Source organism: Primulina eburnea, chromosome 17 (assembly GCF_022965805.1).
Source record: "Primulina eburnea isolate SZY01 chromosome 17, ASM2296580v1, whole genome shotgun sequence".
In the NCBI taxonomy this organism is placed as follows: Eukaryota; Viridiplantae; Streptophyta; class Magnoliopsida; order Lamiales; family Gesneriaceae; genus Primulina; species Primulina eburnea.
Genome location: NC_133117.1, coordinates 8,608,744 through 8,634,172, shown reverse-complemented (window position 1 = coordinate 8,634,172; position 25,429 = coordinate 8,608,744). Strand labels below are relative to the sequence as shown.

The window sequence follows — 25,429 nt, the reverse complement described above, 5'->3', positions numbered from 1 at the left end:
ACTAGAATAACTTTGCACGAGATGCTCATTCGAAAAAGTGTTGATAAATAGAATCAAACTTCTGATCAGCAATCAAACGTTCATGTACTTCACAAATTCTGACATCGTCTCTGAGATATATATATTCAAGTTTTTTTTAATAGCTTAGGCCATGATGTAACAATACATGTACCAGAATCTAACGGAACGTTATGAGTTTGTAAAACATAATAGTATGAAAAAAGTCCTAGATTTGAGCATACCATATATATAGTACCACATTTCACATTTGTTCAGGGATGAATGCATTCCAATATCATGAATAAAACATCTAATTTAAAATTATTTTGAAATCTCTTATTTAAAAAAACGTCCCAAAAATTTAAACCATGAATTTTGAAGGGTCAGAAACCCAAGCAACAGATCCATGCCACCATTTTATGCTAGGTCCGGCACAGAACCTTGTTTTAATTTAACAAGAACTGCCCGGCCCCCACGAGATCCTGTTAGTTATCAGATTTTTCAGAGATCTATAATTTTCTTTGCTAGGATAATGATCGAAACGTGGTGATTTGATTGTTTTATTGTTCAAAAATTTTGAGTTGCACATTGATTACCATCGACTGTTGTTTTTTGTAAAATGACAAACGATCTATCCTACAAGATTACTGCATGTTTAGAGTATGTGTGTGCTATATATTAGCTTTTGGATTACCCATGGAACCATGAATACTATAACCACATATGTAGATAATATTTGGGGATTGGCAAAAACTTGTGTGAGACGGTCTCACATGTCGTATTTTGTGATACGATATCTTATTTAGATCATCCATGAAAAAGTATTACTTTTTTATGTTAAGAGTATTACTTTTTATTGTGAATATCAGTTATTTGGATCATCAATGAAAAATTATTACTTTTTTATGCTAAGAGTATTACTTTTTATTTTGAATATCGGTAGAGTTGACTCGTCTCACAAATAAAGACTCGTGAGACCATCTCACTAGAGACCTATTCTCAGAGATTTTATGTATAATAGTCACAAATAATTTTTTTTGTAAAGATGAAATCCATATCTATACGTGTAAACCTCCGAAGTAGCATGCGAATCATTCTAGCTAGATAAACCAATATGAAGTCCCAAATAATGGACTTGTCTGGCTATGCTGATTAATGACGAGTACTTAGCCGTGTATTATTGCTCTCAATAAATAAGAGACAAAAAATTGATATTAATAGTGTTTCCACACGAATATATATATATATATATATATATATATATATATATATATATATATATATATATATATATATATATATATATATAAACACACACGTGTTTAGTTTCATTTAAAAATTGGAAAACAAAATACCCCTATAAATAACCCCACTTATATTCAAAGATTGCCACAAAATATATTCCCAACACTCCTCCAATCATCCAAGAAAGAAGCCTCACAAACTCTGCACTTTTCTCTCTTCAACTCCAAACACACACACAAATCAAAATGGAAAACTTTGATGATGAGCAATATAAACATTATTGGGAAAATATGTATCTTCAAAACGAAGAATTCGAAAGGTACGAGTATGATTTCGAACATACATGTCTTGTTTTAGTTACATCAGACGTTATTTTCCCCGAAATATTGCTGATAAAACGATCCCACTGAATGCAGTTACTTCGATGAAGTGCTTTCTATGTACTATGACTCGAGCTCGCCGGACGGAATCCACTCCTCCTTGGCTTCAAAAAACATAGCTTCGGAAAGGAATAGGAGGAAGAAGCTCAACGAAAGGCTCTACGCGCTAAGATCAGTGGTCCCTAATATAACTAAGGTAATGTTAACTTTTCATTGAAATATTATTAATGTGTAATTACTGCTCCAACTTGCAATTAATTAAACTAATTAATACATCCACTATTAATTAATTATAATTTCGAGTGAAGCATGTATAGCTGTCCAAATCTTTTATCACCAATGGTATTTTATATGTTATATTCACAGTTGAAAATACATAAATAAATAAAGAGTATATTTCTTGTGAGACGGTCTCACCAATCTTTATCTGTGAGACGGGTCAACTCTACCGATATTCACAAAAAAAAGTAATACTCTTAGCATAAAAAAAATATTTTTTTTATTGGATGACCCAAACTCACAAAATACGACCCGTGAGACCATCTCACACAAGTTTTTGTGATAAATAAATAAAGTAATTATCGGATCATAACACACTTATTACTCATTTACATACATGAAACATAAAATAAAATAGATAAAATTCACCAATAACATAAAAATTCGAAATATTTTAAACATTATATAATTGGGTATCAATGTTTATTTACATTCACATTAAATATGAAATATCACAACAATATCTTAATTTAATTACTCCCCTATAATTTAATTCAATCTTTGTGATATGTGGGGATTTGTTGTAGATGGACAAAGCATCAATTATCAAAGATGCAATTGAGTATATCCAAACACTACATGAAGAAGAAAGAATACTCCAAGCTGAGATTTCAGAGCTAGAAAATGGGAAATCATCAAATAGCCCAAGTTGTGATTTTGATCAAGAATTTTGTTCAAAGGCAAAGAGATCAAAGATAGACCAATATGACCATCGGTCAAGATTCAAATCATTTCCTCTTGAAGTTCTTGAGGTAGGTTTTATGATTTCATCTTTAGTTCTTATATATGATATCAGAGTTAATGTTACCCCTATTTTTATTGCCACAATTAAGTTGTAAGACACAATTATTGGAATCATCAAGGAGATTGATCACAATGTGATCAGGTGGAACGGTCGGGTTTTTATAAAATTTAAAATATTTGAGTTGTATCGTTATTATCATCTATAACTTTCGGTACAACAATCTATTTTTAGATTATGATTATAAATTATCAAGTTAAGAATCCACGTATTTGTGTAGTTTTCTTCATACTATATATATTTTTATTTGTGATGTGTAATTGGAGTGTGAATAAAGGTAATTTGTCCGAATTTTTGCATTTAGTGCAATATTTATTTATTTTAAACTTTGATTTAATTTTTACCAAAAAAATTGAGTGTTGCAGTTGAGGGTATCGAGCATGGGAGAAAAGACAGTTGTAGTAAGCTTGACATGCAATAAAAGAACAGACACCATTGTAAAGCTTTGTGAGATGTTCGAATCACTGAAACTCAAAATTATTACAGCCAATATCACAGCTTTTTCAGGAAGGCTATTGGAGACTGTATTCATTGAGGTACTTATACTTTTTTCCACTTTATAAGAAAAGTATATATATTTTAACTATATTCAATATTGTCTATATATTCCATAAATTAAAATTGATATTTTTTTTGTTACATTGAATGCATATTCTTTGCACATTTCATAAGGAAAAAAGTTTGATTTAACGAGGTGGATGTTTAAAAATATATCACATTTGAGTGATTGATATCTGAACGACGTACATATGTATACACATCTAAATATCAATTTCAAACCCGTATTTTCAATTTTCAAAGCTTACGCTCGACGATGAGTTAAAAAATGAGTAAATTTCAAATAAATTCTCAAATTCTAGTTTCACTAAGAGTTTATTCACTTGTTCCCTTAATATATTTAAAAATTATCAAAATCATCGTTGAATCATTTTTTCGTTACGTGGCGTTGTTATATTTATTGAGTCTGCCCAAAGGCATAGGGCTGTGCAAGGATTCCAGTGTATCACCATTTATTTGAAAGAAAATAAAGAGGTTGAATGATGTTTTCATCTTTTTCCTGCCTAAGTACTTATAGAAGCCTTGCTGGATTTAAAATCGAGAATTCAAATCTCGTGAATTATTCTACCAGTCGTGACCAACATCATCTCGTGAGTGGTGGTCCTTTCAACTACTAGTTAGTGACTTGTCTTTAAGGGTGCTTGAGTGGTCCATCTTCCACTAGTTAGTGAAATCGTTTTTTATTGGTACTCTATCCTCTAGTAATAGAGTGCTTGGATCACGTGTCTGCTTTATCTTGTCAGAAAATCTTCTGCTTTTGTATGGTCCCCAAGGAAATCGTGATTTGTGTGGTCCTTCACCACTTGTATTTGTCTCTGTATTACGCTTTCGATTAGATGTTGGCCGGAAACATTTTCTGAATTCAGGCTCCTTCTAGTTTGAGCATTCTAGGTAGATGCATTCTGACCATCTTCCAACATGGGCCATATTGGAGAATTTCTGACAAGTTTCTCTATTTTCTGGTAGCTTGTTGTTATACAGAAGATTTCTTTTCTTTTCAAATATTTATTATGTAAAACTTATAGTTTTTCTTGTCATTGTATTTAATAAAAAAGATCCATTATAGAATTCTAATAAAACTTAAATGAAAACTTGACTTTGTCCATCTTTGTGAGACAGACTCATAAAAACCCATGATTTTCTGGTGGAGATTTCCTCTTCAGTTAATGAAGCAACAGTGGTTGTTTATTCTGTTGGAAGATCTTTGATAAATTTTTCAATATTTGGATCTAGCCCCTTACCTTGATAAAATAAAAGGCTTCGCGTGAGTCTTTTCCGGCTGGTTCTAGTGCTGCACTAAAAAAATTGATGTGGTATAAACTAAGCAAGATCCCCGAATTCATACGATGCCTTGACCTTTTTTGGATATGAATTTGGTTTAATCCATACCTTGTGATATTTTTTTCTTCTATATCAACCCAGATTGTGGCTGAGTTAATGATTATTCTTTTTTGCAATTTCTCTCAGTTCTGCTGATATACCTGAAATAGAGAAACCGTATATTCATTAATTTCAACCTTAGATTTACCCTTTTCCATATGATGTCTAAGGTTGATATCTCCTTCTTCAGTCTTCGAAGTGGAGGGTTGACTTGAACACTCGATATAAGGATCTGGAGTTTCAATTTTTTGTTTTGGCTGACTCATCTGGAAATGATCTCGGCTTAACGTTTGTGCTAGAGGTACTCGAATCCCTTACTACATGTATAGAGTCATGTAATCGAAAAATCTCAATTTGAGAAACCAGTGGCTTCTCAATGCCTTGGAGGATAGACCTTCACATTACAGACAATAGTTGGGTATAAGCCTATAAATATCTTGTAATTTGATCATAGATAATTCTCTTATCGGCTTGATGTATCCTACTCGCAACTTCTGCATTTATGTCAATCTTGTTAAACTATCTTTGAAGCATTTCAAGGTGTTCTTTCAAATGTTTCTGTATTTTTATGATGTCATCGATATCACTGTTATCCATCTCTTGTTAAAAAATCTGCAAGAATATTTTCATAAGATTTAATGATAATAATATCAAAAGTATAATTTTGATATAAATCTTGATATCTTAAGAGTCTAGCCTTGTCAGGTTTAGATTCAATTCTATTCTTTAATAAAGCTTTTACCTGTGTTTTATCAACTTTAAAGTAAATTTCTTTGCGAGTAAAAATAATGATCAATTTTCAAAAGTTATTTTACTACATAAAATTATTTTTCGTTGATATGACATCTTATGATTTCTGCATCAGATAATAGACCAATACAATACCTGTATAATTGTTCTCCATCTGGTGTGAGCTTCGTAAGAACTGTTGTCCACCAATGATCACTGGCATCTACAGATAATATCATATCATCATAATCATGTAGAATAACCATTTTGGTAGCTTTTTACGAATCTCCTTTAGTTGGATAAATCCTTTTGTGTATTCTTTTGTCCATATAAATTTTGTCTCTTTTTTAAATAATTGACTAAACACTTTCTGTGTTTTGCTAGGTTTTTAATAAACATCATAAAAAAATTAACAAATCCGAAAAAACTTTGTAGATGTCTTTTCTCTCAGTTTATCTAGAAAATTATGTACTTTTTCCACTATTTGTTCTTGCAGAATTATTACGAACTCATCGATTTCTATTTCGAGGAATTCAATTTTTCTTATAGCAATGAATGTTTTCTTTCCAGATAAAATCAGTCATTCTTTCTTACAAACTTTAGAGAAAATCTCTCACTGTTTGTTATATTTTTCCATATTTTTATATGCTACAAAAACATCATAAATATCGACAAACCTGAATTTGAAATAATTCTTAAATATATTATCCATCTTTCTTTGAAATATTCAGGGTGAATTAGTCAATCATATTGGTAAGACTTCCCACAAATAATATCTTTGTGGTGCGGAGAAAGTTGTGAATTTCTTGATTTCTTCCTGCATCCGGATCTAATAGAAACAATACTTACCAAAAAATTTAAAGAATATTTTGGTGTTGTGTCTACAACTGATTAAATGTTCTCTACTAAAGATAAAATAACCATCAAATTCCATAATCTTATTAATTTATAGGTAATTAATAACTAATATGAGTTTATTTCTTTTTATATAAGCATGATTTCCTACAAGAAACATAGACTGTTATATGGTGAAATTCGCTTTGATTAAACCAATGTCCAGATATTCCTTGATTATAATTTGCATACATATTTGATCAACTATGTTTATCGAGATAAGTTTGTATCTAACAAACACATACTCTTTTTATTCCTTGATTTTAAATTTGGCTATGAGTTGATTTTTATTCCAGCATTCTAAAGGATTTTCATTTTAATTTTCTTTGATTATTTTTTTGACATCTTCTAGGGATAAATTTGAATCAAACTCTACATCCTTTTGACGTGAAACTATCTTCAGAAATTCAATTTCTTCTAGTCGGATATTTTGATCTGCTCTTAATTTGAACATTGTTTCTCCAAACTTTATGGAATCCTTTATTTTTGTGTTAAGAAGTTTTCTTTCATCAACACACTTGCTACAAAACTGGATGGAAATTTTTTCTATAAAATGCATCTCTGAGTCTCTGGACTATGAGTTTATGATCACATGATGTTGTGAACACTAATTGTTTAGCCTCATTTTCTTGTGTATAAGATTTAAATATTTGTAATAAATTATTTCCAAACAAAATGTCTGCTCCTATATCATGAAAATAAATCAGTTGTGAGGCCTGGGGCCGAAGAGGGCGGCAGGTGATCGCCGGTGCCATGAGGTTACACGTACAATGAGCGGTTCTTGGTAGGCTTCTAGGTGGAGGGAACATGAGTGAACCGATCCCACACCGTAATGAGAGGGATTCCGAGACTGTTCAATGTAATGGACTGTAGAGTTGAAGATGGCTTAAAAAGATTTGATATGGTACTACTCATATCAAGAAAGTGCATTTTCTTTTCGGTAGCTCATCACATAAGAACTCCATAGTTAAGTGTGCTTGACTTGGGACAATTTTGGGATGGGTGACCCACTGAGAAGTTTCTTAGGATGCGTGTGAGTGAGGACATAAGCACGCTAGAAAGACTCGTCTTGGTACAATGAGGACAGTCGTCGAATCTGGGGCGTTACAGTTGGTATCAGAGCCGACCTCTCTTAGTACGGTGTGGTTCGGGGACGAACCAAGCAGAAGCTGGTGGGCATGTGAGGCCCGGGGCCGAAGAGGGAGGGGGGTGATCTCCAGTGCCATGAGGTTGCACGGACAATGAGCAGCTCCTGGCAGGCTTCTAGGCGGAGGGAACATGAATGAACCGATCCCACACCGGAATGAGAGGGATTCCGAGACTGTTCAATGTAATGGAATTGAAGAGGGCTTAAAAAGATTTATTATGTACTACTCATATTAAGAAGGAACATCTTCTTTTCGGTAGCTCATCACATAAGAACTCCATAGTTAAGCGTGCTTGACTTGGGGCAATTTTTGGATGGGTGACCCCCTGGGAAGTTTCTTAGGGTACATGTGAGTGAGGATATAAGCACGCTGGAAAGACTCGTCTTGGTACAATGAGGACAGTCGTCGAATCTGGGGTGTTACATCAGTAGTGTCTTTATCTTGTACCAAGGTATTTGTCCAGCACCGCCAATTAATATCTATGTCATCTTAATCCTTTTACATAAGATTAAGATTCGATTAGAGAAATATCTTCCAATGATCTGAGGTAATTTTTCTTCTTATTATTTTGGAAAATCTCTTTTCTTTTTGTGTTGAACAGAATTCACTCTCCTAAATGAATATAAGCAGCAAAATATTCTATTTTATATTGTTCATATAACATCCCTACTAAGATGTATATCGAGAATGAGCTCGTGGTCATTAGATTTTTCACATTCTATCATCTGCCATAAATTCCATTCATTCTCTAGTCATTTCCAAGATTTGTGTTCCTAAAAACTCTAGCCCAAGAACAAATTGATCTGGTTCTTTTCTTGGTAATTCTTTGATGTGAACTTCCAATTATCTGATATTGATCTTTCCTTTGTAAGCTCTTACCATAGGTTGCTCTAAATTATATATGGTATTAAAAGGAAACTGATTTCTTTGTTTTGTAATATATCATATACTATTTCGACTTCTCTCCACTCTTTTGGACATCTAAATTTTCCTATCATTGAAAAGCTTTTTATTATCTATTGAACTTCCTGGACATGTGTTTTTCTCCACCATGACTTGTTATCCTATCAGAGAATCTTCGATATCTATGTATACTAGAATTTTTCCTTAGATCTTTTTGACCATGTTATGAGATACTGTTGTCCAGCTAAAGAAACCATATACGTCTTCATGTGTTTCGTGTCAAAACACCTCGTCTTTGATCAGATTCCGATTTTGTTGCATCATAATCTTCCTGACTTAAGACTTCTTCTTCTTCTTCTTCTTCTTCTTCTTCTTCTTATATACTCTCGTTTGAAGGAATATTTTAAAAATGGTATATTTGAATAAGATCTTGGTGATAAGCCGCTTATTCAATATATGGAGTTGGTTCGAAGTGTTTTATTCCCTTTATGTCATTTTCCGCACAGTTGGTCGAAATATGACGTCTACTTCACATGTTCAACAATTACAATCTTTAAAACTTTCATTAACTCGCGTTTGAGCTCTACTAAATATTTTCTTTGTTGATGTTCATTCTGTGCTTCGAGATGAGTTCGGCGCTTGGGATGACATTCTACTTTTTGATGATCGACTTCTCTGCCCATATTTGTAAGATCGGACTTTTTGTCTGTACCATACTATTCTTGGTTTCCAAGAACTAATTCCACTTCTAGCATAAGGATGAGATCTAAAGCTCTTCCTTTTTCTGTCTTTGTGGTTTACTTCCAATTATTGTTGGAAGGTCATTTTCTTTACAACATAAAAGAGTATGCTTATTAATACCCTTTAGTCGTTTCTAATTCTTTTGTAATATTGATCTATGACATCATTATGCCAATTTTATTTGGAGAAAAGAAATCATTCGTGCCAAAGTATCTGGATTGCCATAGACATATTTCTGAGTTAGCATTTCTCTCCAAAGACTTGACATTTTAGCGAAGAAAAGTTTCATTGCTATATTTTTTTCGACCCCTGAATTTCATCTATATTTAGTGAATAACATAATATATTCATTCAATATACATATGTCATGTAATTCAAGACCAGAGACGGATCCAGGAATAAGAGTTGGGGGGGCTTGAACTCAATATGATAAGTTATATATTATTAAAAAAAATTTACATTAGATGAATTAACATCATTCAGGAAAAGAAAACAATAGAAACAATATTTTTCCTTTCTTTGCAGCAGATTGATGTTCCATTTTGAAATAGTTCAAGTTATAATCCTAAACAAGAATAAAATAATTATTAAACAAATAAACAAGTAATAGTCAATCAACAACTCAACAACAAACAATCAAGAAACCACAAATCACGCACAGAGAAGCTATAAAAAACAAAATAAAAAATGTATAGCCGATTCTTACATGGATTGTTGTCTTGCCGATGAGCAATTCAATTTCTTCGGGAGTCCACAATTCTATTCTGTCGCTAAACGGCTTGGGACTTGGGAGAGAAATTTTGTAGAATTGAGGTGGGGCGGATCAGAGGATATGTGATGAATTTGGTCTCATCCTTGTAAATGGACGGGACTTGATTGGACTAAGACATTGATGTACGACGGTTTTTGAAACAACCGTCGCTATTAGCAACGGTTTTTCAAAAAACAGTCGCTAATAGCGACTGTTTGAATTAAAACCGTCGCCTATCCACATCGGCGACGGTTGTACTAAAACCGTCGCAAATATTAGCGACGGTTACTGAAAAACCGTCGCTAAAAAAAAGTGGGCTGGGCTACAGCCCAGTACAGCCCTAGAATAAATCCGTCTCTGTTCAAGACTATCAAGAGCTTAAATGTATTTATTTTTCTTATTTGTGTCTTGAGTGTTAAAAAAGTCTATCCCTATAAATTAAGCTTTAAATAGGGTATCCATTATTCCGCCTACACTGAGAGATTCTCTAGCTAGGACTAACTTTTTGGTTTCTATCGAATTCATGTTCCATATAATTTTAATTGATTTGATAAGACTCATTTTTAATAGTTTAATGAATCATTCTCTGTTGAGATCAATTGTTTTTGCTACGATTCTCATAGCCAATGTCCGATCACCTATGAGATCTTCTCTGTGTTTGAAGTCCAGTACATCAAGGTTAAATATAACCCCATAAGGATGTATATGTTCCAGAACAAATTTCACGCATGGTGTTTGATGCAAGGGAATTTGACTTCTCCTTGACCTGATTCTCGCTGGGTGTACTTCTTTACAAACATGGAAATAATTTCGGGTTCCTCCCATGTTTATGTCATAGGATCCCACACTTTCCCTTAGTGATTCTTATATTCTGCTGAATAATGGTTGTTCACTATCTCCACTTGTATTCATTTTTAGATTTACAACTTTGAGATTTGCAAAGGACTCTGTAAGATCTTGTAGACTAATCCTTTTTATAATTTTCATAATCTTAAATTCTTTTATGAGACAATTTTAATTAGATTGATAAATTTTTCTTCATCGATTAAAGGTTTTGATATTACTCTGGCTTTCCGTTTTGGGTGCAATGAGGGTTCAAAACCAAAGGACAATAGTAATCTTTATTCTGAGATTCTTTTACTAGAAATTGGTTATTTTTCTAGAGTTTAAATTATTGTTTGAATATCCTTTAAATTTTCAAGAATTTCTTCTTGTTTTTCAAAAATTCTTCAATTTTATGAGGTACATAGTATATCTTATTGCAATAATTATGGACCATCTCTTAAATATCTTTAAGATCTTCGGAGAGTTTAGAGAAATCTAGGACTATTTCTAGTAACATATCACTTTGAATAAGCAATTTACTTTAAGATCCCGATGAGTTCCTTTTTGTTATTAATATATAACATTGGTTAGATCTTCTTGTAAATATTCTAGATTATTGGAATAATGTTTGTAATTACTTAATCTCGAACCTAGGTTCAGATCCATATTTTTATGAAATCTCTTCATCAAACATTTAATTACAAGTTAATAATATAATTTTATGTTTAAAATAATATTACCACGGTTCTCGGGGCGTGACAAATGTTGCTTCGACTCTGATAATATTTCGGGTCTAATTATAAAATCAATGATATTTTTTATCACTTTGTCAAATTTGAAGAGTTCATACTAAGATTTTAGGTCATAGAGAATAAATCTTAAGTTGAAACTTGAAATGAATAGTTTTCATAATTTAGCATTAAAAAATAATACAAAACTATTTTTTGTATCTTATGTTAAAATTAACCATATAAAATTGGAAGTTTGAGCTGAAAAATCAACATTCAATATAAAAAAATAATAGCATTTTGAATGAATTTCTTATTACACGTGTGGACTTTATATATGCTTCGTTTATATTGCCGAAGCATATAACAACATATATTTTGTGTTGAATGAAAATCCACGACTAAATATTTTTTTCTATTTCGAGGAAGACGAAATAACCCACTATACATGGACAATCATTGATCTATGGATTTTATTAAAGATACGGGGAAATCGTTTTTTACATCAAATAAAATGGAGGGGTCCAATTAAAATATACTTTAATAAAGTCCAATTATTATTATATATATTTTAATTGGACCATATATATATATAATATCGTGGCTAAAAATATTCCACGATGTTGCAGATTTCAAATTATTAAATCTTTTATCATAATCGCTAACTTTTTATATTATGATATAATATATTATATAAATACGTGTGTGTGTGAAATCTTTTTTTTTTTTTTTTTTTTTTTTTATGTTTGTGTGAAATCTTAATCTTTGAAAAAGTGTGATATTTTGTTCTTTTATGTTCGTTCTCATGAAGAACAAAATTTATAACAGGTCTTTCGTAAGTCGGTCTTATAGATTTTTATATGTGAAACGGATCAATCATATCCATATTTATAATAAAAATAATATATTTAACATAAAATGTAATATTTTTTCGTGGGTGACCCATATAGAATATATGTTTCACAAAATTGGCTCGTGAGACCATCTCACAGGAGTTTTTGTTATTATTTTATTATTATTATTTATATATATATATATATTATTTATACCATCTAAAAATTATATATTTTTGTGAGTAAATTAATATGAATCAACTCCACGATCTAGTTTGATCTCCATTTGAGTATTTTTTTTAAAAAAATGAAAAATTCCTCCAAAAAATGGGAGAATAGGGAATTTGCAGTACAATGTACGACCAATCATATATTTATTTTTAATCTTAGAACTTCTCTATCTCATCTTGTCGTAAGTTGAGTGTAACCAAATATTAAAAAGATAAATAATAAATAATAAACAAATAAATATATAATTTATGGGAAAACCTCCTTTTCAGTGGATCCGACTCTTAATTGACGAGAAAAAAAAATTGTTTTGAATTAATGTGTAATTCAATTTTGTTTATGTTTTGCACTTTTTTGCACTTGCTCAGTTAATATTTATTGCTAGATTTTTTAGTATACATCTGACATTGATATGTTTGATTGAGTTTAATCCATCAATCGTAATGAAGTTGTTATATTAAATTTATGGTATTTTTATTATAAAATTTCTTTATTTAATATGTTTATGGAAAAAAATTAAATTTTTTATTTTATATTTATTTTTTAGGCTGATGAGGATGAAAAGGAGCTATTGAGAGCAAAGATAGAAAGTGCCATTGCCACAATGAATGATCCAGACAGCCCTATGAGCAACTAATTATACAATAAATATTGTTGATTTTAATTTTTTTAAATAGATGCTTGTTTTACTTGCGTTTTCATCTTTTTACAATTTATATCTTGACCTCCTTTTATTTTTTTAAAAATTAAATTATCTTTCGATTTTCTATGTTTTCTTTGTAATTTTCTTATGATAAACTGAAGTTATCTACAACTCCACAATTTGTTGTTATGTGATGTGTTGTGAATTTTCGTCGTGTCACAAAACATTAACCACGAAGTTTTCGAGTCTACGTTTTCATACAGAGTTAATGTTATTTCCAAATAAATTTCAAATTTCGTTGTCATCACAGTTATAATTGGAAATTCGAAAATCAGTCTTACAAAAGAAGAGTCATGTCAAAATTTCTCGACAAAATAGAAAATGTTATGAATATTAGTATTCCTCGAGTTCTAACTCCTAACAACATGAAGTCCCAACTATATCAAACATCAATCATGTTCGGAAAAAAGTAATATCATTGCCCGAGATGGTAGTTGAGTTGATAGAGCAGATGTATACTTTTTCTGGATGTTTGTGTTCGAATCATCATGCATCTTCTCAGTGGAGCATGCATAGAGCTTTCCAGCGCAGTTTATATTATATATCAGCATGGTTTGCAGGTTATTGCGTTGACATGTGGTTATCAAGAGTGCACCAAAGATGTCGGTGGTAGGTTTTCTGGTTAAGAAAAAAAAGCAATATTATTTGCATCATTTATTCGTTGCATAAAAATAGTCCAAATATAGAGTATGTGCAATATAAATTGGAATTCAATAACATTCGTTGTTGGAAAATTAGAATTATAAAGTTGCTTGGTAACATAGGAGCAAACGACATAAGATTTGCAGCACTAAATGCATCAGATCCCATTCGACAGCAGTTGCTTGGAGTCAGTTTCCACCCCTAATGGCGAAAGAGCAAATTCTTGGCTGGGGTAAAGCCTTTCTCACATAGCATGAACTCCGTAAATATTTGACTTTACACTCATATATATAAGGCTCGGAAAACCTTTGCACACCACCCGAATCGTCGGAAATATGTGAATTGAACGACTAACACAATAATGGAAGTTTCATACGAGGACTAAACAGGAAAATCAAAACCCTTAACATGACAAAATTCAATATCGAAATAATTTCAAAGGTGCTCAACGATATTAGCATCGTCAACAAACAATTTGAAATACCTCGGCTGTAGAAGTAGTCTGAGTCAAAGAGTAATAAGTCGACCCATCCTACATAGTTTAACCCAAGAGTGAGTCTCGTGTGAGACCGTGTCACGGATCCTAATCAGTGAGACGGGTCAACCCTACTAATATTCACAATAAAAAGTAATACTCTTAGGATAAAAAGTAATATTTTTTCATGGATGACCCAAATAAAAGATCCGTCTCACAAATACAACTCGTGAGACCGTCTCACACAAGTTTTTGCCTTAACCCAATTAAGAGCTGGTTTAGAGCTGTTATCATTTATTCAATTCTGCAAGTAGGTTGTCTAGATTCTCTGATACCCAAAGTTATACTGACATTTGCAATATGTAATAACAAGTCTAGAGTGAAGCAACAACAAATTATGTTCATCTTGTAAGGATACCAGTCAACATTAGGTTGAGATAATCAATGGGAAAACAAAGTTTACTAACAAATTTTTTATTTAATATTTATTTAATTCATTAAAAAAAATAGTTTAATGTTTTTCAAGAATTACTTAACAGGGGTATATTAGCTAAAACAAAAAATAATGCCATAAAATGTAGAAACTGAGTTATATATTCGAGACACTCAAAAAAGAAAAGAAAATTATATAATTGGGACAAAGATGTTATATTGCAAAGGTGAACCTGCTTTGAAAGTATTTTGTTTAATATGACTGGTAATAATTGTGTATATCAGATACAAGTTGTCTCGGATGTTGTAATATCTTGTGAAACATGCAGCGGAATAATATAACACACAAATAAATAAAATAAAGAGATATTTATGCACAAGTGAACATACTTGTGCGATGCCTCGAGGCAAAATAATCAATAGAAAAGAAATCGAGTTTACAAAAATAATACTAGTGAAGGAACAGAAAAATATATTCATTAACAAGTTAAAGAAATAAATTGCATCCTAAATCCTTAAATAAAAAAATAACAAAAACACAAAGATGCATATTTCTGTGGCCAAAATTCAGAGCTACAAAACAATTTTCTAATCAATACTTTGTATGAGTGTTGTCTTCAGATGTTTCCAACATGTCATGACAACACAGTGAAATTACTATGCTTCGTCTTTTTGAGTTCTTTTTAAAATTCTTTCATGTATTGCTTCTCTCGCTCCCGCATCTGACTCTTGTGCATCGGTTATTCTTCAATATATATATAGACTTGATCATAACCATGATAGGCTTGAATAGATTTCTACAAAATAAGAAAAATAGTATTTAATTAGTAAAAAATTCTTCCAACTAATAAATATTAAATATAAAGTTTAATAAAATCAATATTCTAGAAAGACAAAATCTTATGCAAAATATTATCAAAGAGAAAAATAATTTAGGAGATAAATTTGTGTCTTGCAAGGCAAGGCAAGTTATGTTTTCTTTCGATCTCCTTTTTTTGTCTTTCTAAACAAAATAAGCACAAAAAAGTCCACGAAAGTTGATGCAACTCAATTTAGCGACACATGAATTTGGAAACATATCTCTTCCTGAATTTGATCGCATTAGTTTGGGTGTTGTTAGCAGTGTTGACAATATGAGGGAAAAAACATTAATCACTTATATTTAATCAGAGTAGGAACAACAAAAGAGTTATGCTGACAAGAGACGAAGGACTTAGATTTTGCAGTGGGAGATCATGTATTTGTGAAAATAGCACCTATGAAAAGTGTTATGCGTTTTGGCAAGAAGGGCAAGCTTAGTCCAAGATTTATTGCTTCGTTTGAGATTTTGGGAGGATTGGGACACTAGCTTATAGAGTAACATTGTCGTCAATGCTTTCTGGAGCTCACAATGTGTTCCATATTTCGATGCTGCGAAAGTACATGTCAAATCCATCAAATGTGATAAATTATGAACCTCTACAATTTACCCCAAATATGACATATGAAGAAAGACCTGTCCAAATATTGGCAAGGCAGGAAAAAAGACTCCGAAATAAAGTCATTCGAATAGTCAAGGTCAAGCGGCTGAATCACTCGGAAGAAGAAGCTACTTGGCAAACCGAGAGGAACCTGGGGAGTCGCTATCCAGAGCTATTCGGTAAGTTCTGATTTCGAGGAAGAAATTTTACTTATGGGAGGGGGGAGGAATTGTAAGGTCCAAAATTAAGACGACGTAATTCAACTACATGTAAACCTAGGAAATATGAAAAATGGCAAATTAATTGTTTAATTGATTATGTGACATGCATGAATATATGTTAAATAGGATTTTATTTTCATTCTGCATAAAACTGTATTTTTAAAGATTATTCAAGTTGAGATCGAGGAACAGAGACCGAAGGCTGAAAAACGTAAAATATTTTTATTAAATAATTGTTTTTAATTATTTAAAATATGAATGATGCATTTTTCATAATTTTGAAAATAAGGAATGTTGAGTTGATTTTATACGTCAGGACGTAATTTTTATCGGGGTTAATTTTTCAATAAAATTACGAACTTGTGGGCAACCCGGCTAATAAATTCACAAATTTATTTAAGCAGAATAATTTTTAATATTTTAATTAAAAACTAATGGGCCTAATTACCCTCCTTAGTGGGCCTAAGCCTTGTTAGTTATTTAATTAGTATATAATATATTAAATCCCACCCCAAACCCTCATTGTTACACGCCCACACACAACCATCAGATTTCAAAACTTTTCCCTCAAAGCTCACGGCACACGCACCCAACAATTTGAAGAAAAGATCGAAAGCTTCAAGGGTTTCAAGCCAATGTTCCGTCGTCATCGTTCTTCGCAATCTTCAATGAGAATTCTGCGTTAAATACGCAAAAGCACACATATTTCTTTCCTTGAAACATCATCACACCATAATAATTGTTTAAGAATATTTTTAAAGGCAAACATGGCACACAAGTTGAATTTTCGTAACTACATGCATATGTATTCTAAACTTGTGTTTTTGATTTCCAAATTCAAGTTGTTGTATGTTTAAGAAGTCTGCCATGATTAGTACTCAATCAAGCATGATTTTACATGAGATTAGAGTCCTAGAACATCATCAAATGCTGCACATAAACAGAACTCACAAGCTGGAGCCAATTCTGGTGTAGGTTGATCATAGGGCACGTTTTTCTTGACATGGTGGCTTGGCTTGGTTCGGTTGGACCAAGACTTGGCTATTGTCTTGTGAGGGGTCTGAGAAGGGGTCTTAGCCACGCTAGGGCCCGAGTATAGAGGGCTGGGAGGATTCCTAGCAAGCTAGGACTCCCACCTTAGAACTTCAAGGAGAGCCGCGCATGAGTGCAGAAGCGCGCAGGGCAAGGGGCTTGGCCTGGGGGTTCTTGGTTGTGTTAGGTCAAGTCACTAGAGTCATAGGAGAGTGCACACGGGTCTGGTTCAGGTGCTGGTCCAATGGCTAGGTCCTAGGGGAAAATTCGTAGAGTCCATGCTACGAAGGTCTCTCGGCCGAGTTCATGAGCTGCTGTTATGCTTTTGGTTTCGAGCAAGTGGTCCTGTCCGTGGGTTCCAGGGGTCCAAGATGGTTTCCAAGGGGTTTGGTCAGGGTTTGGTGCAGCATGGTTCGAGGGTGGCTCGTGAAAATCGAACCATGGCTCGGGGCTAACTTTTATGGGTCAAGTTAGGGTTTTTCTTTGCTAAATAAATCGAAACACGGCTCACGGGGGTCGAATCATGTTTCACGAGGGTAAATTAATATAAAAAGTCTAAGTTTTGAATTTAAGAATTTTATATTAAAGTTCGGGATTTTCCAGAATTAAAACGCCTTCAAACGACTAATTATGAATGAATTTAAAAACCTATTTTAGCTAAATAAAATTTTGAGAAATTTAATTTAGGCTTAAATAATTATTTTGGACATGTTAGAGCCAATGAAATTAAGAAATTGTCAAAAATGTGAAATTTTACGTCTAGGGGTAAAATGATAATTTTACACCCGAAAATTAGTAAATGTCATTGCAGTGCTGTAATTGTTGTTCTATATGCTAATATGATTATTTTAAATTTTATGAATTTTTATGCATTAAATTATGATTTTTAAATGTTCATGGATTTTAACGATTTAATCTTGACATTTAAAAGACATGTTGCATGCTTGGTTTAAAAGAAAAACGATATTATATGCATGATTTTATTAAGTGATGGAAATACGAAATGTTGAAGGACATCAAGGGATTGTGACTAATACGATGATATGTTGGAGATATCGTGAGGGTTATGGTCCCTGTGGGAGCCCGATGATCGTGTTTCGTTGGATACAGATACAAATATGTTAATATGTTAATACGTCGGCCAATACCCAGTTGATCGGTGAGAGTGTTTCTGGTGTCCCTTCCGCCCAGTACTGTGGTTTTATGTAAATAGATCCATCACCCAATACGAATACGAATACGAGTCACAATCACGATCTGAATTCAACAAACACAAATACGAATATGAATATGTCACTACAACAAAAATGACTTTCCGCAGCGCGCATATGGGCTCTCCGCAACGCGCATTGCAGGCTGAAAAGTTGCAAGCTGTTGAAAGTTCAAGATTATCCGCGACGTACATGTGCACGCTGTTAATACTATTATTCTCGGCGTGCATATGTACGCCGTTAATACAACTATCCGCAGTGTGCAATGTACGCCGTTAATATTCATAGAACATCTAAAATTTGTTGTAGTTTGTTGATATGAATATGAATATGTTAATATGAAAATGTTTATGTTTAAAGTTTATGCACTATTATGAAAATGTTATTTTAAGTACAAGTATTTTTCACTGTTTTATGTGATCTGTATATGTATTACTTGTTTATCAAGAATATGATGTGTTGAGTCTTTAGACTCACTAAGTGTGTTGGTGCAGGTGTTATTAATAATTATGATATTGGAGGACTTGATGGGTGAATTTTCTGGACTGTCGGTGCACATAACCCGAGGACCAGCTCTTCTACTTTCCGCATTTAAGTTTATGTTTTACGTTAATGATTTTACGACTATTTTTTTATGTGTTTTGAGAGATTTGGAGAGGTTATAGTATGTGTTATACTTTTCAATTAATGTTTTTAGGGTTTGGTAAAACGTTTGACGATTTTGTGTTTGAGATATTTCTTTTAGATTTTCAAATACTAGTTGATTGTTTTATTTTAAAAAGGATGCAAAATATTTTATGTAAATGCATTAGGATCGGCCGAAATTGTGTGAGGAAAATTTTTTTATTACTTTTTAAGCGAAATGAATATCACACGTTTCAAAAATACGACAGGTATCTGTGTCATATGATATATGTTTGATTGAGTTAAATGAATATATGTGTCTATATGCCTTATTTGTTGAGTTGATGTGGCATACATGACATACACATTGAGCTATGATCCTTGGATACCTTTATATCGTTGGATTTGATTCTTGGGTTTGTGAGCACGATGCTATGTTTGGCATTATATGGCCCCTAGAACATAGTCATTTGTGGTCCTTATGATTGATTGATTGAGATTTGGGATTTGATGGTGCTTTGCCGACGCTATCATATGATCATCCCTTATACTTGATTGAGGCCGGTGTGCCAGCTCGAACATTGATTTGATAGCGATTCGATTGATTCTGATATACACTCAGTGGATGGATATTTGACCTGATATATCCACGATATATATGCATTGCATATCATATATCATTATGTAGATACATGTTGTATATATTATGGTTGTTCCATACAGAGCTTTTTCTCACAACAAAGGAGGATGTTGTTGTCTTTGTGTGTGGACAATGACAGGTACTCCAGGTTATCAGGAGACCAGAGAAGGCACTTCTGGAGGGAATCATAGTTGAGTTGAGGTTTAATAGTCTATCCCAGTGTATATATGTCCCTATATATCGGGGCATTTTCCGAGGATATGAGTTTGCTTATATGTAGTTGATTTTGATTATGCGTGGGCATATTTTCTGAGGAGACTATATTATATACTATTTTCAGTATTATAATTATAGTTGACACATTTGAGCTCATTGTAAAGAAAATTTTTAAGCGGTTTCCGCTGTAATTATTGAATTATCTTCAAATTGCATTGTAATAACGATTAGGAGTTAAGAGCCTCACATAGTATCATATTAGAGCATAACTGGGAATGCTTGATTGAGTCTTGTGTACACTTAAATCGGCACAAATGAAGCGTGCTTTTGTGTTTGATTTATTTGTATTACTTGCTCTTGCTTGATCTAGTTTGAGTAAGTTGCTAATGAGATTAATGATATGAGTTGATGATGATGTGTCATTGATATTTATTTGTGATATTCATACTACATTTTGTTGATGGATCCCACAAATGAAACTGTTATGAGTAGTAGTAATGAGAGGATGGTTGGACATTTCGAAGGAATATCCATGGATTTGGTTATGGCTCGATTCCAGTATCTGAAACCATCGAGGTTCTTTGGCATCGAGAGTGCAGAAAGAGTAGATTCCTGGTTGAAAGATATCGAGCACTTGTTTAATATTGTTGAATATTCCAAACCTCGGAGAATGAAACTTTCCCTCTATCAACTAAAGGACCAAGCAAAATATTGGTGGGAAGCCGTTGAGACTGGACTGAAAGAGGCCAGTGTTGAAGTCACATGAGATGTCTTCAAGGCCCAGTTTTTGGAGCAGTATTGTCCTCCTTCTTATTATACTGCCCAAGAAAATCAATTCAATAGCCTGTAGGAGGGAACAATGACTGTTGCTGAATATGCTTCAAAATTTTCTACTTTGTGAAATATGCACCTCATGTAACTGCCAACGCAAAAGCGAAATATAACAGGTTTGTGAATGGTTTACATCCTGCTATATATACTTTTGTCATTTCTGATTTGCCTACGAGCTATGCTGAGGCAGTTGTACGAGCCATGGCAGTCAAAGATGGATTAAGGGGAGGAGGTCCTCAGTACGTTACTCCACCTCAAGTGTCAGCTCAGCAGCCTACCTTGCGCCCAAAAGGCAAAAAGTTTAAAAAGACTGGTTCTACTGATTCCTCATCTTCTTCTAGTTCTAATGGATCTCAGCGATGGAGTCTCGTGATTGCTCCTTATTGTAGCAATTGTGATGGCAAACATACTATCGAGCAATGTCGGGTTATGTTTGGTACTTGTTATCATGGTGGGTAGGAAGGTCATTTTTCTCGTCTATATTCGAATAGGGGTATGCCTTTGTCCCAACCCCAGCCAGGATTTCAAGGTGGCTCCAGTATGATGAGACCTGTTGTTCCTATTCCCTCTTTCCAGCCGTCGAATGTTCCATGATATCAAGTACCTGGTAGTCAGACTGTCCAAGGCCCTCCTCAAGCTATAGTGTATGACATGACTGAGGATCAGGTAGCTCCTGAGTGTTATTGCAGGTATCTACATGCTTTGAAATTATCATGCACGTGTTTTATTTGATACATGAGCATCTCACTCATTCATATCTCATGCATTTGTTGCATGTCATGATATTATGTATGCTTCATTGTTTGATATGTTATCGATAGCCAAGCCAGCAGGAAATATTATTCTGTCTGAACAAGTTGTGCATAATTGTGTATTGATAAATGAGGATAATGTGATATTTTTTAATCTGATTGTCCTTCCAATGCATGAACTTGATTGTATTGTTGGCATGGATATCTTGACAACCAATCGAGCTACTGTTGATTGTTTTCATGGGGTGGTTCGATTTCGACCTGTTGATGGACTCAAGTGGAATTTTATGGCAAGGGTTCGCAAGCTAAAATTCATATGGTATCCTTTCTAGAAATGTCCCTGCTTTTGTTTAGCGGGGATGAGGGTTATTTTATCTATGTTGTTGATGTCTCTAAGAAGGAGCCCTCTTTATCTGACATTCCTGTTGCAAAAGATTTCTCGGATGTATTTCCCGATGAGATTCCTGATTTTCCTCCTCATTCAGAAGTCGAATTTAGTATTGATCTTGTGCCGGGGACTGCGCCTATATCTAAAGCTCCTTATCGCATGACACCTTTGAAATTTAAAGAATTGAAAGAACAATTGCAAGAACTTCTCGATAAGGGATATATTCGACCGAGTGTATCACCTTGGGGAGCTCCAGTTTTATTTGTGCAAAAGAAATATGGTACTATGCGAATGTGTATTGATTATAGGCAACTGAATCGGGCTACTGTGTAAAATAAGTATCAACTTCCTCATGTTGATGACTTATTTGATCAGCTTCAGGGTACTTCTGTATACTCTAAGATTGATCTTCGTTCTGGTTATCATCAAATACGAGTTCTAGAAGAAGATATGCTTAAAACTGCTTTCCATACCAGGTATGGCCACTATGAGTTTTTGGTTATGCTTTTCGGCCTCACTAATGCTCCTGTTGTCTTTATGGATCTAATGAATCGTGTCTTTCGAGATTTTCTTGATCGATTCGTTATCGTCTTTATTGATGATATTCTTGTATATTCGAAATCGAAAAAAAACATGCTGAACATTTGAGACTAGTACTTCAAACTCTTCGAAATGGTCATTTATATGCTAAATTGTCCAAATGTGAATTATGTATGGATACAGTAGTATTTTTAGGTCAAGTCATTTCGAGACTTGACATAACTGTTGATCCTGCTAAGGTTGAAGCTGTATTGAATTGGGCGAGACCTACGAATGTCCCTTAGATCCGTAGCTTCATGGGTCTAGCTGGTTATTATCATCATTTTATTGAAGGGTTTTCAAAAATAATTAAACTTATTACTCAATTGAAACAAAAGAATCAGAGATTCATTTGGTCAGATGAATGTGAAGCAAGTTTTCTTGAATTGAAAATGAGATTGACCACAAAACATGTGCTTACTATTCACTCAGGTACCAGAGGATTTGTAGTGTGTACAGATGCATCTGGTAAAGGTTTGGGCCGTGTTCTGATGCAACATGGTAAGATGATTGCTTATGCGTCTTATCAATTAAAATATCATGAAACTCGTTATCATGTTCATGATCTTGAATTGATCGTCATTGTGTTTGCTTTGAAGATTTGGCGCTATTATTTGTATGGAGAAAAGTTTTTTTATCTATTCAGATCATAAGAGTCTGAAATATCTTTTTTCTCAATCTGATTTAAATATGAGGCAATGCTGGTGGATGGATCTCCTGAAGGACTTTGATTGTGATATTCAGTATCACCTTGGATCAGTGAACATTACTGCAGATGCCCTTAGTCGTAAAGTTCAGGAATCTGTTTTAGCCTCTGTTAATGTCGCCAAAGTACACGAGGATTTATGTACTTTTGGTTGTCCTTTTCACTTAAATTGGAATTTTGTCACGGTCTCCGCAGTTCAAATTGAGCCTAATTTGATATCTAAAATACGAAAGACCCAACGAAGTGATGTTCAGATTCAAAAATCTAAAGAACTTGTATCTGCAGAACATCCTTCTGGATTTCACATTTCTTCTGATGGTTTTTTACGACTTAATGGTCGGCTGGTAGTCCCTGATAATTCTGATTTGAAATCTACCCTTATTCGCGATGCACATTGTAGCAAATACAACATTCACCCTGGAGGCCAAAAAATGTATTTGTCATTGAGACCTTAATTCTAGTGGAGACGTATGAAGAAGGATATTGTTGGATTTATTTCGAAATGGCTTGTCTGCCAACAAGTGAAAATCAAGAGAATAAAATCGGGAGGATTACTCCATAGTTTTGAAATTCTAAAATGGAATTGGGAACATATTGCTATGGACTTCGTGACTCATTTACATCGTTCGCCCACGGGCTGTAATGTTATTTGGGTCATTATCGACCGACTTTCAAAATCTGCACCTTAAATTCCGTGTGAGCGGACTTATCCTTGTAAGAAAATGGCCCGTTTATACGTCGAGAATATTGTGAGACTGCACGGTGTGCCAGTCTCGATTGTATCAGATCGTAATCCCATATTTACTTTTAAATTCTGGGGTAGTTTCCAAGAAGCCATGGGTACGCGTTTGGCTATAAATATTCCTTATCATCCTCAGACTGATGGCCAGACTAAGCGTACAATTCAAACATTAGAAGACATGTTACGTGCTATAGTGATGAATTTCAAAATTGGATGACAAGATGCCTTACCATTGGTAGAATTTATTTATAATAATAGCTTCCAAACGAGTATTGTCATGGCACCGTTTGAAGCCTTATATGAGAGACGATGTAGGCCACCATTATTATGAGATGAAATTGGTGAAAGACAATTTACAGGACCTGAAATGATACACAAAATGAATGATAATGTTCAGTTGATTCTACAACGAATGAAAGCTGCTCATGAATGTCAAACGAGTTATGCTAACAAACGAAGAAGACCCTTAGAATTCCAGGAAGGTGATAAAGTGTTTTTGCAAATATCTCCTTTCGGAGGCATTGTTCGATTTGGCATGCGAGGAAAATTATCTCCTCGATATGTTGGTCCATACGAGATCTTTGATCGAGTTGGGGATCTTGCTTATTGGCTGACATTGCCACCATCCTTATTTGCCATTAACGATGTGTTTCATGTTTCTATGTTGAGAAAGTATGAACTAGATCCATCACATGTGCTTCAACCTGATGAGGTTGAAATCGATCCTTCTCTTTCCTTTGTTGAACAACCTGTTTGCATTATGGATCGGAAGGAGAAAATATTGCGTAACAAATCAATTCTATTAGTTCGAGTACAATGGACACGATATGATGTGGAGGAGTCAACTTGGAAATTGAAAAGCAATATGCGAGAATCATATCCGCACTTATTTGATTCTATTCCACATGTTCCATTGTATTCAATGTATGATGATCAATTTATTGATTTTAGTTTTGATATATACTATAACTGGTGAAGTATTATATGTTTGCCGATGTTATGTATACATATATACTTAAGATTTCGAGGACGAAATCTTTTAAGTGGGGGAGAAATGTAAGGAGCTCGCATCGTATTATCGTAAATCATATTTTGATTATCGATAATTCATGAAATTATCATGCTATTACGTGTATGAAGTATATAATTAACAATGAAATTGAGAAAATAGTTATAGTAATTAAAGATTGTATTATTAATTGATTTGTGTTTGAAAAGTATGCTAAACCGCAATAGAGAAGTGACACATGTTACGGTTTTCAGTATAATTATCTGAATATTAGTCCAAATGAAATGAAATTAATTTAATTAGAAATTTAATACATAGTACTAAAACTTTCGTTTTTGATTT

General features: G+C 33.4%; 2 protein-coding genes across 2 annotated transcripts; both read left to right on the top strand.

The window, feature by feature from the left end:
- The first annotated feature begins 1,401 nt into the window (after window positions 1-1,401).
- LOC140818685 (transcription factor bHLH35-like) lies at window positions 1,402-13,191 on the top strand. The gene is made up of 5 exons (XM_073178726.1): window positions 1,402-1,564; window positions 1,662-1,821; window positions 2,432-2,656; window positions 3,072-3,242; window positions 12,972-13,191. Exons 1-5 carry the CDS (start codon window positions 1,491-1,493, stop codon window positions 13,059-13,061), a joined length of 720 nt encoding a protein of 239 aa, XP_073034827.1. The 5' UTR covers window positions 1,402-1,490; the 3' UTR covers window positions 13,062-13,191.
- A 10,129-nt stretch (window positions 13,192-23,320) lies between these two features.
- LOC140817832 (uncharacterized) lies at window positions 23,321-23,791 on the top strand. The gene has a single exon (XM_073177624.1). The coding sequence runs from the start codon at window positions 23,321-23,323 to the stop codon at window positions 23,789-23,791; it is 471 nt and encodes a 156-aa protein (XP_073033725.1).
- Window positions 23,792-25,429: the final 1,638 nt, after the last annotated feature.

What these genes read in the sequence shown, in the direction of transcription:
- LOC140818685 (XM_073178726.1), top strand. Translation starts at nt 1,491, where the DNA reads ATGGAAAACTTTGATGATGAGCAATATAAACATTATTGGGAAAATATG. An exon ending in CAAAACGAAGAATTCGAAAG is followed by an intron (nt 1,565 to 1,661) that starts GTACGAGTATGA and finishes CACTGAATGCAG; the next exon opens with TTACTTCGATGAAGTGCTTT. An exon ending in TGGAGACTGTATTCATTGAG is followed by an intron (nt 3,243 to 12,971) that starts GTACTTATACTT and finishes TTTATTTTTTAG; the next exon opens with GCTGATGAGGATGAAAAGGA.
- LOC140817832 (XM_073177624.1), top strand. Translation starts at nt 23,321, where the DNA reads ATGAGGCAATGCTGGTGGATGGATCTCCTGAAGGACTTTGATTGTGAT.